General features: G+C 42.5%; 1 protein-coding gene across 3 annotated transcripts; it reads left to right on the top strand.

Moving 5' to 3' along the window:
* Positions 1-5781: 5781 nt before the first annotated feature.
* LOC133907110 (lysine-specific demethylase JMJ706-like) lies at positions 5782-12061 on the top strand. Of its 3 annotated transcripts, none has more exons than XM_062349135.1 (11): positions 5782-6431; positions 7795-8173; positions 8289-8445; positions 8521-8740; positions 8840-8893; positions 8975-9054; positions 9128-9405; positions 9484-9885; positions 9969-10291; positions 10412-10630; positions 11134-12061. In XM_062349135.1, exons 1-11 carry the CDS (start codon positions 6429-6431, stop codon positions 11560-11562), a joined length of 2544 nt encoding a protein of 847 aa, XP_062205119.1. In that variant the 5' UTR covers positions 5782-6428; the 3' UTR covers positions 11563-12061. The 3 variants fall into 3 exon arrangements, with proteins under 3 accessions (XP_062205119.1, XP_062205120.1, XP_062205118.1); XM_062349136.1 differs by lacking the exon at positions 5782-6431 and adding an exon at positions 6455-7028; XM_062349134.1 differs by lacking the exon at positions 5782-6431 and adding an exon at positions 7219-7248.
* The last annotated feature ends 1160 nt before the right edge of the window (positions 12062-13221 follow it).

The following is a 13221-nucleotide window of genomic DNA, read 5'->3' as shown; positions in this document are numbered from 1 at the left end:
AGGCAAGACCGCGGCGACCAACAGCTAGCCACAACCCACAGGTGGGAGGCCGCCCAGTCTGGTGTGAACCGGGGAAAGATTGGCACGACCGTTTGGCCCTTCAATTAATAGCCTACTTCCACATATCTTTGTGTTTTAAACTACTCCACAAAAAGATTACCAGTAAATAGTTCCAGCGGCAACAGAGCCGGATTGAAAGAATCTCCATGGCTTTTCTCCAATCAGGGCTAGTCCTAATATATACATAAACTAACATGACGTCTCACATCATTTTCATATATAAACAACAAGTTGTACTTCTTTGGTTAAAAAATCAAAAGTATCACATAATAACTACTCCCTTCGGTCATAAATAAGTATCACATTTTTAAATTTTAGCTATAAATTAATCTTTATATATTGAATTTGGATATTTAAAAATAATACAAGTAAATTTATCTAAAAATAATTACATAATAGTATAATTTTGTTATATTCTATAAATCACGAGTTGATTTCCCGCGTCACCTACTTACCCCTTCCCATAATTTTCTCTTATCTAACACTAGTATAGTACCCATGCGTTACAACAGTATCTAAATATTTTGAACGCATGTACTACTATAACGATAGTATATCGCTAAAAAAATGTGATGTGCAAATATACTTAGTCAAAGATAACATACATCATAGTAATATTCTCAATTATTTTGCTTTAAACATGATAGTAAAGTATCCGTGCATTACCATAGTTTCCAAATCTTAGCTTCAATATCTATTTTGTTCCTCACATTACGAATAAAATATGGTGTTGTTGAAAACAATACATAAGTTCGGTCAAAAATAAATAAATAAATAAATTGAGAAGATAATATTCATAAAATTAAAAAAATAAAGAATACCCTGCATGCCTAAAATCTAAAACTATAAATACTTATCCAATACCACTTGTTAATACTTATCCAATACCACTTGTTAGACTCGTCACATCATCTTTTTTCTAGATAGATAAACTAGTGTCTAGTACGGTACGGTAGCTCACCTTTCCATCCCCTATTTCACCTCTCCCCTTTGTACCACCATTTTCGACATGACGCTACAAAATTATGGGACTTCTAACCTGAATGAGAGCAATCAGGACGAATGCAGTCGGGTCATGCGTTCTAGGTGTCATTGATCTATTTCACTGGGATTGGGACAAGAAACGACAAGAAACACCGAAGTTGTAATTGGCACAAATATCTTGAGCCTGCAGTAATTGGTGAAAAATTCTATTAATGCAGAGACATTGGAAGAAATGAATAATGAGGATGAAGGATGTTAAGCACACATAAATTAAATATAACCATGTTAAGTTGCCCAACTATCTGTTCCAACGTGTGTGCGAGACAGAACATCAGGAGTCAAAAATAAAAATGTGCTTGGTTCATAAAATTGAAGGATATAATTAAAAACTCAACTGATATGATCCCACGCCATTGGATCTGGTTGTTCTCCAACTTCCCCGCTGCACAGAAACAACACAAATGGCCAGCGTTCCAGATAAATTAGCATTTAAGATTTGGTATAATTTTGTTAGAATATATAGACTTAGCCTATTATATTTGTATAATTTTAAATAAATCTTAAATACTCAATCATCACATACTTAGTATTTATGGATGAGAGTACTTAGAAGAACACGTACGCTCACTCGTCTCACTAGGGGGCGTACGACACCTGCATAAATGGTCCGTCAAAATAGGGTTTAGTTACTTGCGTAGGTCCGGATTTATTTTGCGCTTTTATTGTTTTTGTTGTGTAGGCAAACGGATAAATATATCTAAATCATGTATCTGTCAGCCATCGTACAAAGGTGAGACACGAGTTACATATTCGTAATTAGTGTTTTACCAATTTCTCTATGCTACGTCATCACACGTAGACTACTCTATCCCGCTGCGCCAACGTGTACCGACAAACGGGAGAGCAGGTCTCCAGAACCTGTTACTTGGGATCGTACACTGAGAGAGGGCGAATAAGATTTTTGAGAAACGCTCGTCACGATTGCCCATGATCTGTTTCCTCTGCATCATTATGTGCTACTTCATCTACATTGCCACCGTTGTTGCCGTCTGCTACATCGAGATCAACTTCGGCTACTTCATCTTCATCATCACCTACTACATTAATCATGGGGGCTTCTGCATCTTACGTCGTCATCAGGTAAGTACACTACAATCCTACTCGAGTGTTTAATCAAGTGAACTAGTCGATATACCACTCGAGTGTTTTAGTCGATACATTTCTCGAGTGAGCTAGTCAAGATCCTTCTCGAGTATTTAGTCGAGGCTGATTAGGGTTGGTCAAATTCTAGTCGATTCTACTCGAATCTTGTCAGGGGTCGTCTGATCTAATAGATAATTGATTATTTGCATCTATTCATATTCATGTTATATAAGAAATTGAATTAAATTAAATCTAAAAGTGCTATTATTATGTGTGAGTAGCAGTTCAACTACACACACATTTGGACCTAGAAGAACTGGAGCGCGACCCCGAGCACGTCGTCGTATTTGGGGTCAATAGCCCCTGGTGGTCCTGTCACGGGGAGCGGCTCGATGTGGCGACCCTCGAGCTTCTACTTCATGATGGTGAACATTGCTACCGTGGCCACCATCGTCACGATTAACTACCCGTAGCACCCCCGTGTCTACTTGGACCCCATCTCCAAAGCTCTGGGGCAGCATTTGATCTACCAGTCTCCATTCAGTCCCAGAGCGGATTGTTCTCGTCGTTTAATGTGAGCTACATAAGCCGCTGAAATGGATCATCATTAACAATCGACCTGATGCCTATATCCAAATTATTCTGTATTCTCATGTTGTAAGACATATACCAACTTATGGAGTTTCTTGTAGCTTAAGCAGTTGCGAACTTTCGTGTGGATAAATACAAATATACGCTAGTTCCTCTCACACCTACTAGTTGAAACGTACTGAGACACTAGGCGCCTGGCAAGCATCGTTAATGTAGGTATAGACGAACCAAACATAGACCGCAATTGCTGCAAGTAGGTAATGTGATATAACATTTGGAAAAGTAGATAAAGTGATGCAATAGTTAGATATGTCAACGCAATTCGGACCAGGTTGAATCCTGCCATCACAAGCCATCCATGAAACGAGCGAACCAACTAACGACAGAGACTTTGTCCGATATATTTCAACCTCAATCGCTAGTAAATGCTCGATAACCGAGCGAATCAAAAACTAAATTGTCCTAATCAACCACACAATGAACTACCGGCCTCCTAAGAACGATTGCCGAACGAATTACATGAAAAATCGCTAGTTAATGGGCGGTTACTGAACAAGGATCTTCAAAAATCGCTCGGCGTCAGGCGCTCCGCGTTGCTATTCCAAGGTGGACAGTAACCCCTCAGATGCGGTCGATTACCGACACTAATCGCTCGATAAACAAAGCTTCAACGTCGGATTTCCACCGGACTGTCGCAGATTTGGCCGGCTGGGCGACGATTCTTAGATTTTTGCTGTGGACGAACGCGAAGGGAAAGTGAGCTATGCAACGACGCAAGCTGAAGCCGGCTGTCCTTATCCATTTGAGCTGGGCCGAAACGAGCTGATTTCACTATGCATTCGACCTGTTTCGGCCTTTTTATGAACTTTTAATGTTTGAGTAGCTATTTGGTGATGCAAAAGACATTTATTTTTGAAAATTCTTTTCACAGATATTCTTAGAATTACCTCTAGTTTTTTATGAAATTTTTTCTGAGTTTTTTCAAAATTGATTTAAAATTTTTAATTCAAATTTGGTTACCGAGCGCATTATCAAACCGAGGCGGACCGGTAAGGTCGGTTACCGCGCATTTCGAGCGGTAACCGATGCATTTTTGAACCTTGACTGCGGCATCACACCTGACATATTCGTTTGATGCCACTCCTATATTTGGTTGGAGGGTTATCTCTAGAGAGGAGATGATCATCTGGTTTTTTAATGTATTTGGTTCGAGGGATATACTTGAATAGGAGATGACTATCTAGTTTTTTTTATGTGTTTGGTTGGAGAGCAAGCTGAATGAGATGTCCATCTAAAAAGAATATTTTTCTCGGATACTGAATAAGCATATTCGCAAAAACTACTAGACAGAGTCATCTATGTTCTGGATGAGTTTCTGTCCCTACTGATGTGATATATTCTGGTTGATTAGAGTATATTCATTTTTTGTTAGCATGCTTTAAATGATCACTACGTAAAAAACAGATAAAGGAGACACTACATAAGTGACGGGTCATACGACCCGTCACTAATGCCAGTCAATGGTGATGGGTGAAAACTTGATCAGTCACTAATGATGACTCATCACTCACAGGTCATTGTAGGTCAGTCATTGGTGACGTGTCTCGTAGGCCTGTCATAAGTGACGGGTCAAGTTATGACCCGTCACTAATGATGATATTCAGAAATATAGAAAATGATCCAAACATTGTATTTTTTTTCTTATTTTTTCTCACTTCAGAAGCACTAAAATATGAATCATTGTACATTTTTGCTCAAGTTTGATGTAAGGGGTAACGGCTATAGACACAAACACTTGTTCCGAAAACGGTGCAGAAACTTTCGGAAGCAAGAATTCAATCTTCCAAGCAGTTTTTGGTCTCAAAAAATTCATTGAACCCAACAAAGTATGGGAGAAACGGATGTAACTTTTTCTGTAAATATCCGTAGAGTAAAAAAAAACGTCAAAATCGGAGTACGTATGCAAAAGTTATAGTCATTTAATCGAAGGCACTCCGAGTCAACTGGTTTTTATGTCTATTGTAAAATTATGACCCTCGGCAAAATAGTTGAAATGATCTTTTATCCGAGTCCCTTCAGGACGCACACGAGGTTTAGGTTGTTAGGCAGCTACGTGCGCGAGGGGCCTTCGCGAGTTCGATTCCTACGGAACGCACATTCTAAAAATAGCCTGGAAAATAGGTAGAGACACGTGACGAGTGACGATATGCTTAGTTGGATTGTCTTGGATGAAAAATATATATTTTGACTTTTTTTCGAGTCCAAAAAGCGCAAAAACCGTATATCAGTTATAAATAACAGGTCACAGTTGTGACCCGTCACCAATGATCTTATTAGTAACGGATACTTACCCGTCACTTATTACATATCATCAATAACACGTTCGGGGTGACGGGTGCGAGACCCGTCATTGAAAATGGTTATGACCCGTCTCCTTTGTCCATTTTTCACGTAGTGGATATTATATTCTAAACTGTTTATTTGATTTATGATGAATTGTATATTGTATTTATTATAATTAAATGAACAAAATAAGATATAGCATACTTATATTTTGATAAAAAAGTAAATAAACGACAAGCAAATCTTATAAAATTTTAACTAATCCATACAAGTTATATGTATCGAATCTAATAAAAAATTGAATCGCTGTATCTATATTACTGAATAAAAAATTAAATAGTTATAACCAATAAAATATAGATGAACATATCTAATCCAACCTTATCATGCATGTTTATGTTTTCGACAGTTAGGTAATACTCAGGTATTATCCTGTGATCCATGTTTATGTTTTCAACACTTAGCTAGTACAGTACTATATTCAAAACCACACTTGTCCTGTGACGGGAGGGAGCAGTACACCAGACTGCGCTTTTAGGGCAGGTGGATAGGATAGGCTGTAAAAACTGATGCACATGCAGGCAGGTGGCAACCATCCTTCCACGCATCATCTCTTTGTTCTCTCTCCATGAATACTAGTAAAACGGGAGCAACCACCATCCTGGCTGGCGCTGCCCACGGACGGAGGAGAGAGAAACAATCAAACAGACAGCGCTTCTTTCTGCTGTTCTGGCTGCCCACGCGGTTCCGTTAGCGGTGGCGTTTGGTGGAACAAACTCCGACGACCTCTCTCTGTGTGTCTCTCTCGTCCCTCCCGCGGCCACGGCGACGGGACGGACTCCAACGACCACCACCACCACACATACGGCAACACAACAGCAGGGGTCTCTCCTCTTACGGTTTGGTTTCCTTTTCCCCATAACAACCCAACCCAACCCCGGCTGCTTTGCTTCTTTGGTTGCTCCAACCTCCCCCACAAATACTAACAACCACCCACGTCGTCCCCCCCGTTCCGTCCCGTCCCGTCCCGTCCCGTTCCCTCCTCCCCCCCCCCCACCCCTCCTTCCGGCGCCGGCCGACCTCTCGCCGGCCACCACTGCCCCGCCCGCCGGTGGGACCCACCGCCCTCCCCATTGCTGGCCCTCCTCCTCCCTGTCCGGCGCCGCGCGGGAAACTAACACGATAGAAAGGCTTCCTGTTTGTGGCGCGTCGGATCCCCGGCCCTCCAGCTCGTCGGGGCCTCCAGAGGGGAATGTGGGACCCGTGCCGCCGGGGATTTCTCTAGTTCGACTCGGCCGCCCAGCGACATGGTGAGTCCTCCCTCCCTCCCTCTCTCTTGGCACATACAGTTCTAGATCTGCCTGCCTCTGCTGCAATTCCCTCCTCCACACACCCGTTCCTGTTTCGCGCGCCTTTTCTCATCTTTCTTTCTTTGCCGCCGTAATCAATTGCTACTACCACGTCCTCATGAATGATTACTGTTCGATTCGTCTCCTCTCTCCCTGCTTTTTCTTCCACAAACTCATTTTTTTAGTGAATTTTCTCTCCAGCTCCCACCATATTTAATACGTAGTGACCTCAAATCGCAACAATTTCGAAACTTTTCATGATTACTCCTCAATTAGTGCTGTTAATTGCTTATACTCGTCCGTCGATACTTTTTCCTACCCAATTCGGCAATTTCGTTGATTTGCCGCGGTCACGGTGAATTCCCGGCCCGTCAATGTTGGAAAAGTAGGAGCTTTTTACCTTTCCTTTTTTTTCTTTTTTGTTCCATATTTACGTCGTCAAATCCGGCCTGCGTTAGAAATGGATTTACGCGGACAAGGAGAACAAGTCAACACGTCCTAGATTTTGCCCCCATTGGCCAGCACCTGTCGTAACATGGAATTTCCACCCCCTCTCCGGTACGGCGATCGCTCTCTCTCCTCTTCTATTCTTTTCCTTTCTTTTGGATTTCCTATGTATATACTCCTGCTCAATTACTAGCTAGTAGTAGTACAAGTTAAGGTTGTCCTATTCTTGCCGTGTGGGGTTCAAGTTCAACCCATCCATCGTGTTTCTGCGGCACCTTGAACCTTCCTTTTAGACAATTTCTTCTCCTTCAGCTCAATGGTCATAACGCATGTGCGTATTGCCCGCTTTGACCGCTTCTGCTTGGAAGATTTCTCTTCTTTTCTTCTCCTTTTCTTTCTTCGCAAAGGGCCGACAAGCCGCCTTTTTCTATGTGTTTTCATGATCCTGAATCCATCCCTGTTCTTGCTTGCCAACGTTTGGGTTAACGACGTGGAATCAGATTTTGTGTATTAAGCGGCACCTGGCAATGTTATGAATTATGAGTTATATACAAGTAGGACTTTTTGGTCGTCTGCTGGAAAGAAAAAACCTAATAGGGATAGCTGCAAAATCCGATGGCCGACTGATTGTGACTTATGGCCGTGGTAGGGAAACAACTCCGAGAATATCAATGTGCCGTGTTTGATTACAATACCAGCTTTGTTGACTTGGTTGCGAGTTACTGCTCGTTTGGTACTACCTGAGACCAGTTTGTGGCATCCAAACTGTTGGTGCTCATTGAGTCTGCTGTCTTTGTTAGTCAATGCCTACTTGCGATGCTGCAATAGATGGTGCTCTTGTTCAAATCCAAAATTGACGCGTTCAGCTATGTCACAGGTGGAAGGTAGGAGCTACCTCCCTGCAGAGGTCAGGAATGGCCTTGAGACCCTGAAGCGGCGGAGGCTCGAGAGAATGCGTTTGAGTGCTCAGAACAAAGCAGGTGACAATCCTGCGGTGCCTGCAAGAAGCGGTGGGGATGCGTTGCGGAGCCCTGCAAACTGCGGGGTAAGATTGCATTCGAAAAACGGTACAGGCTTATCGGGACATGTTCAGGACAAGGATCCTTTTGCAAAGCGCAAGGTGGAAAAGTTCGATATGTCCAACCTCGAATGGATAGATAGGATACCAGAGTGTCCTGTTTATTGTCCCACCAAGGAGGAATTTGAGGATCCCATTGCTTATATACAGAAGATTGCGCCTGAGGCTGCAAAATATGGTACAGCTCCCTTTTAGCATCACCTCTTTCATAATAATGTATTACTCATTGTTCTAACGGCCTCACTAGACTATTGCTTTTTTGAATAATGACCATTGCATTGCTACTATATCAGGTATTTGCAAAATTGTGTCTCCTGTAAGCGCTTCTGTTCCTGCTGGTGTCGTGCTGATGAAGGAGCAGTCCAATTTTAAGTTCATGACTAGAGTTCAGCCCCTTCGTCTTGCCGAATGGGCTGAAGACGATACAGTCACTTTCTTTATGAGCGGAAGGTATGCCCACTGTCTATTTCCCTTACTGGTTTAGCTTATGTTCCTAATCTCATCATGAATGGCATGACTCTGCAGAAAGTACTCATTCCGAGACTATGAGAAAACGGCCAACAAAGTGTTCTGTAAGAAATATTCCAGCGCAAGTTGTCTCCCAGCTAGGTACGTGGAGGAGGAATTCTGGCGTGAAATTGCTTTTGGAAAGATGGATTTCGTAGAATATGCCTGCGATGTTGATGGGAGTGCCTTCTCTTCTTCTCCTCATGATCAACTTGGGAAAAGCAACTGGAACCTCAAGGTGAATACTCTAGCGCCCTCACTCGCTTTGTGTGTGTGTGGTTGTTGTGTGTTATTTTTGCTACATAGTCCTTATCGATGTTCTTTTACCCACCTATAGAATTTTTCACGGCTCCCCAATTCTGTTCTGAGACTTCTTCAGACGCCAATTCCAGTAAGTAATTTAATTGTTCCATATTTGTGTTGTATATTCTTTACCATGGCACACGTGTCTAAATACTCTGATTCAAAACAGGGAGTAACAGATCCAATGCTTTATATTGGGATGCTCTTCAGCATGTTTGCATGGCATGTGGAAGATCACTATTTGTACAGGTAAAAATTCCGAGTCTCGTTGAGAATGATTGCCTAATTGTTTTTATGGCTGACATTTTGATCATTTGACCAGCATCAATTACCATCATTGTGGAGCATTTAAGACATGGTATGGGATACCAGGCGATGCGGCTCCTGGGTTTGAAAGGGTTGCTAGCCAGTATGTATATAACAAGGACATTATGATTGGTGATGGAGAGGATGCAGCATTTGATGTTCTACTGGGGAAGACGACGATGTTCCCTCCAAATATCTTGCTAGACCACAATGTTCCTGTATATAAAGCTGTGCAAAAACCTGGAGAGTTTGTTATTACTTTCCCTCGTTCTTACCACGCGGGCTTCAGCCACGGTATGTCTGACAATTTTTTTAAAAAAATCTTTGCTGCATTATGTATCTATACATTCTAAGAATGTGTGAATTATTCAGGCTTTAATTGTGGAGAGGCTGTTAACTTTGCTATTGGTGATTGGTTTCCTCTTGGTTCTCTGGCTAGCAAGCGCTACGCACTTCTGAACAGAACTCCATTGCTTGCACATGAGGAGCTACTTTGTCAGTCTGCTGTGCTTCTGTCCCAAAAACAGTTGAGCTGTGATCCAAAATCCTTGGATAAGTCGGAACATCCATACTCCCAATATTGTGTGAAATCCTGCTTTGTGCGGTTGATGCGATTTCATCGACGTGCACGAGGCCTCCTTGCTAAAATGGGTTCTCAGATATGCTATAAGCCAAAAACATATTCAAATCTATCCTGTAGCATGTGCCGGCGTGATTGCTACATTACACATGTGCTGTGCGGGTGTAACTTTGATCCTGTCTGCCTACATCACGGTAATCAATGCTAAAAATTGCTGCTTTTATAGCTTTCTGTTTATTTTTTTTTTGGCTAACAGTTTGTTTCAATTGGAATGCAGAGCAAGAACTGCGGAGCTGTCCTTGTAAGTCTAACCGCATTGTCTATGTTAGAGAGGACATACTGGAGCTAGAGGCACTATCAAGAAAATTTGAGCAGGATATCTGCTTGGATAAGGAAAGAAGTTACACTGTCTCATATGAGGCTGAGATTTCTGATATTAATGTCGAGCATGTCCCAAAATTTGGGACTACACTGGATTTCAGCAACAAAAAAGCTGTCGTTTCGGTCTCAGTTACTGCTGATGATGGAATGATTTCTCCTGTGGCATCAATTTTGACATCTTCTATGCATCATGAGGAACCCAGGCCAGCACAAGCAAGGGTGAGTTTACTAGGCTTATATTGAAACATCTTTCCAATTGCTATCTTCAGTAAAGTAATATTCTTACTCTTTGAGGTTCATACCACACAAACTGATCAGATTTACTCCACTGCCAAGCAGGCCATAATCACATCAATGACCAAAGGAAGTTACACTGTGGATGAGGCTTCATCTGGCATGGATGATGCTTGTAATGAACTCGGATCGTGTAATGCTTCAGCCATGGAATGCAGTGACAATTCCGAATCTGAATCTGAAATCTTCCGAGTCAAGCGCAGGTCCACCATGCTTGACAAGCCTGCTTGTGACACAAAGACACCAAACTTGTCCGAACAGCAGGTATGTTGCAATTTCATCCCATGGACTCTAGAATTTGAATTGGAAGTGAGGAAACCAATTTGTTTCAGTAGCTACATTTTTCTACTTTTGCCATGGGTTACAAATTTTTTCAGGTAGTTTATAGGTTCTGTTTGGAAAAGTATAAAGCATGGTGAACTGTTGGTTTAGTGAAGTGTGATGCCTTGACTACCTCGATGATGTGTCATACAGGCATGACCAGTTTATATATATATATATATAAAATAATAATAATAATAATAATAATAATAATGGAATCAGTCATATTATATATCATTTAGCACAGTTTCCAGTTGTAGCAATTCACCACCTAAGTTCTTTAAAGCCCAAAGTTCGTAACCCAAGACAAGTTTGGAATTTGGACTGACGAACTTGAATAGGAAGGATGCCAATTGAACCCACAATATTCTAACGTGTTTCATTTTCCTGCTTTCCATATAGTGCGCACTTTGTTTGTAATGTAAATACTGACTTAGTTTCATCAGGTTCTGAGGCGGCTGAAGAAGGTTCGTCCTGAAGTACAACGGGTCAGTAAGAGACCGGAAGAATCTGACAATTCTGATAATTGTTCAGCTCGTTCTGTCCGTATGAGCCAGAAGAGCTCAAATTCTGCTTCTTCTGATGAAGAAAGAGAGGACACGATTCCCATTTCTTGGAGGATAAGGCGACGCCAGTTGGAAGCTCAGCACGATGAGACTAGTCACGGTCCAAAGCCGAAGTTGTATCCAACTTCCAGCAGTTGTAATCGTGAAGAGTTTGTGGAGACGACTAGAGATGCAGCAGCAGAGGTCCGTCCAAAACGAGTGAAAATCCGGCTACCTTCTAGTGCAAATAGACAGGCAGAACAGCGCAGCTCCTGGCAGAGATTTGCAAGGGATGACAAGTTTTCGCTTGGTTGTCCGCGTACATTTTAGGGTAATCGCTGACCCACAGGTGCTAACCTCAAGAGATGAATTCTTCGTGTTAGGTGTGTTCTTAACTACACTGAGAGCTGGGACCAATCAGGCGTGTGGCAAGGCTGATTAGCACAGGTGCTGACCGACTTTAGAATTGGCAGCAGAGGAGGTGGTTGGCTAATCGATTCTTTGTGCAACAGGGCCTCCAATTTGAGGCCTAGGTGCACGCTTGCTTAGAAGACAGACACGTGTGACAATATTCTTGTTGCTGGAGGTTTTCTCGGTCACTGCCGCTCGCTCTTTGATGCCTGCCTGTGCAAGAGAACCCCGGGCTACCCTTACTTGATTCCTCTGCTAGTGTTTAGCATTAGCCTAGCTGTATTTCTCTCTCTGTACGCCCTTTACTTTTTGTTATTTCTTGTCAACAACCTTAGCTGCTACACTACGGCTAACTGTATTCTTTTGTTACCTTAACCTGCTCCTTCATATTCAATCCAATATTGAATTATTTTTCGGATGTTTGGTATCATGGTATTGTGATGTTCTGGTGGTACTGCTGATCTTTGCTGTGGACAATTGTGGCTTGGGACAGTTGGGACCTGTTTGGAAAGCTGAAAAAGGTAGCTTACGAGGAAATGAATAAAAAATGAGAAGCTGGTTGAGATGAGTTTTTCTGTTTTTTGTGTGCCAAGAAACTAAAAATTGATTATAAAAATCAACAATAAAATGTCAAAAGCCAGGAGACAGGAAAACTAAAAGGCATTAGGAAGGATACTGATAAATAGGAATGCGAGTCAGTTGTTTGGGCCAAGATGCCAAGGCCTATGAAAAGAGAAGGATGGGCTCACCTCAATGCACAAATGCAAAATATAGGCCCAGCCCAACACACACATCTGCACCTTAATATCAGCATCTTCTCCAGTTGGTCAGGCAGAGGCGAAGGCTCCAGACAGGCTCTCTGGGAGTCCTACTCTACTACTGTACTGCACCATGATAGATGCAGGCGGCAACTCCCGTCTCCGTCTCCTGCCCCTCACAGCCCTCCGCCTCCTCCTCCTGCTGCTGCTGCTTAATATTCATTTCTTCTTTTTTTTCCCGGAACACTCAAATTTTGATGGAATTTTCTGTTACAATTTGGGCATGAAATTATGAATGCGGGTGATCACAAGCACAGAAATTATCAGTACTAGTTACTCTTGACGGTCAGCTGTTTATGCCAAGCCGATGAAAAGAAAACAACGAGGGCGCAGCTCAATTATGAAATGGAAATAAGAGAGGCCCCTTGCACCATCAATCTTGTTGACAGGCCTCAAGACTATGGCCGCGGCAGCTTGCTCCTTCCCTGCAAATGCAAAGCCCTCACCAGCGCAGCCGCCACAACCTCTTCAGCCCTGGAATCCCTCCCCGTTTCGTCAGTCTCGCTCCCTCTTTGCCAGATTGGGGATTGCTTACTTGTTCGACTGCTACCTTGTCTGCTCGTGCGCATACGGCCGCGCGACTGGCCCAACACTCTGCTTGCGCCAAGCGCCAAAGATTGCTTCATTTTCTGTTTACCAACACCAATGTCTGCATAATCTTGGAGTGGACTCTGTAGCTGAAGCGGAATCTCTTGTCCTGGAAAGCCTTAGCAGGTTGTTTATTGAGCCCTGGTTGATCATTTTGCAAAGAATGTGGCTA

Source organism: Phragmites australis, chromosome 24 (assembly GCF_958298935.1).
Source record: "Phragmites australis chromosome 24, lpPhrAust1.1, whole genome shotgun sequence".
In the NCBI taxonomy this organism is placed as follows: domain Eukaryota; kingdom Viridiplantae; phylum Streptophyta; class Magnoliopsida; order Poales; family Poaceae; genus Phragmites; species Phragmites australis.
Note: the sequence above shows the minus strand (reverse complement) of the source record. Positions and strands in the feature narration are given on the sequence as shown.

Bases quoted from the DNA above. Each gene is read 5' to 3' on its own strand.
- LOC133907110 (XM_062349134.1), top strand. The intron at 9,406-9,483 runs GTATGTCTGACA...TGAATTATTCAG, and splicing joins CCACGCGGGCTTCAGCCACG to GCTTTAATTGTGGAGAGGCT. The intron at 10,631-11,133 runs GTATGTTGCAAT...TAGTTTCATCAG, and splicing joins CAAACTTGTCCGAACAGCAG to GTTCTGAGGCGGCTGAAGAA.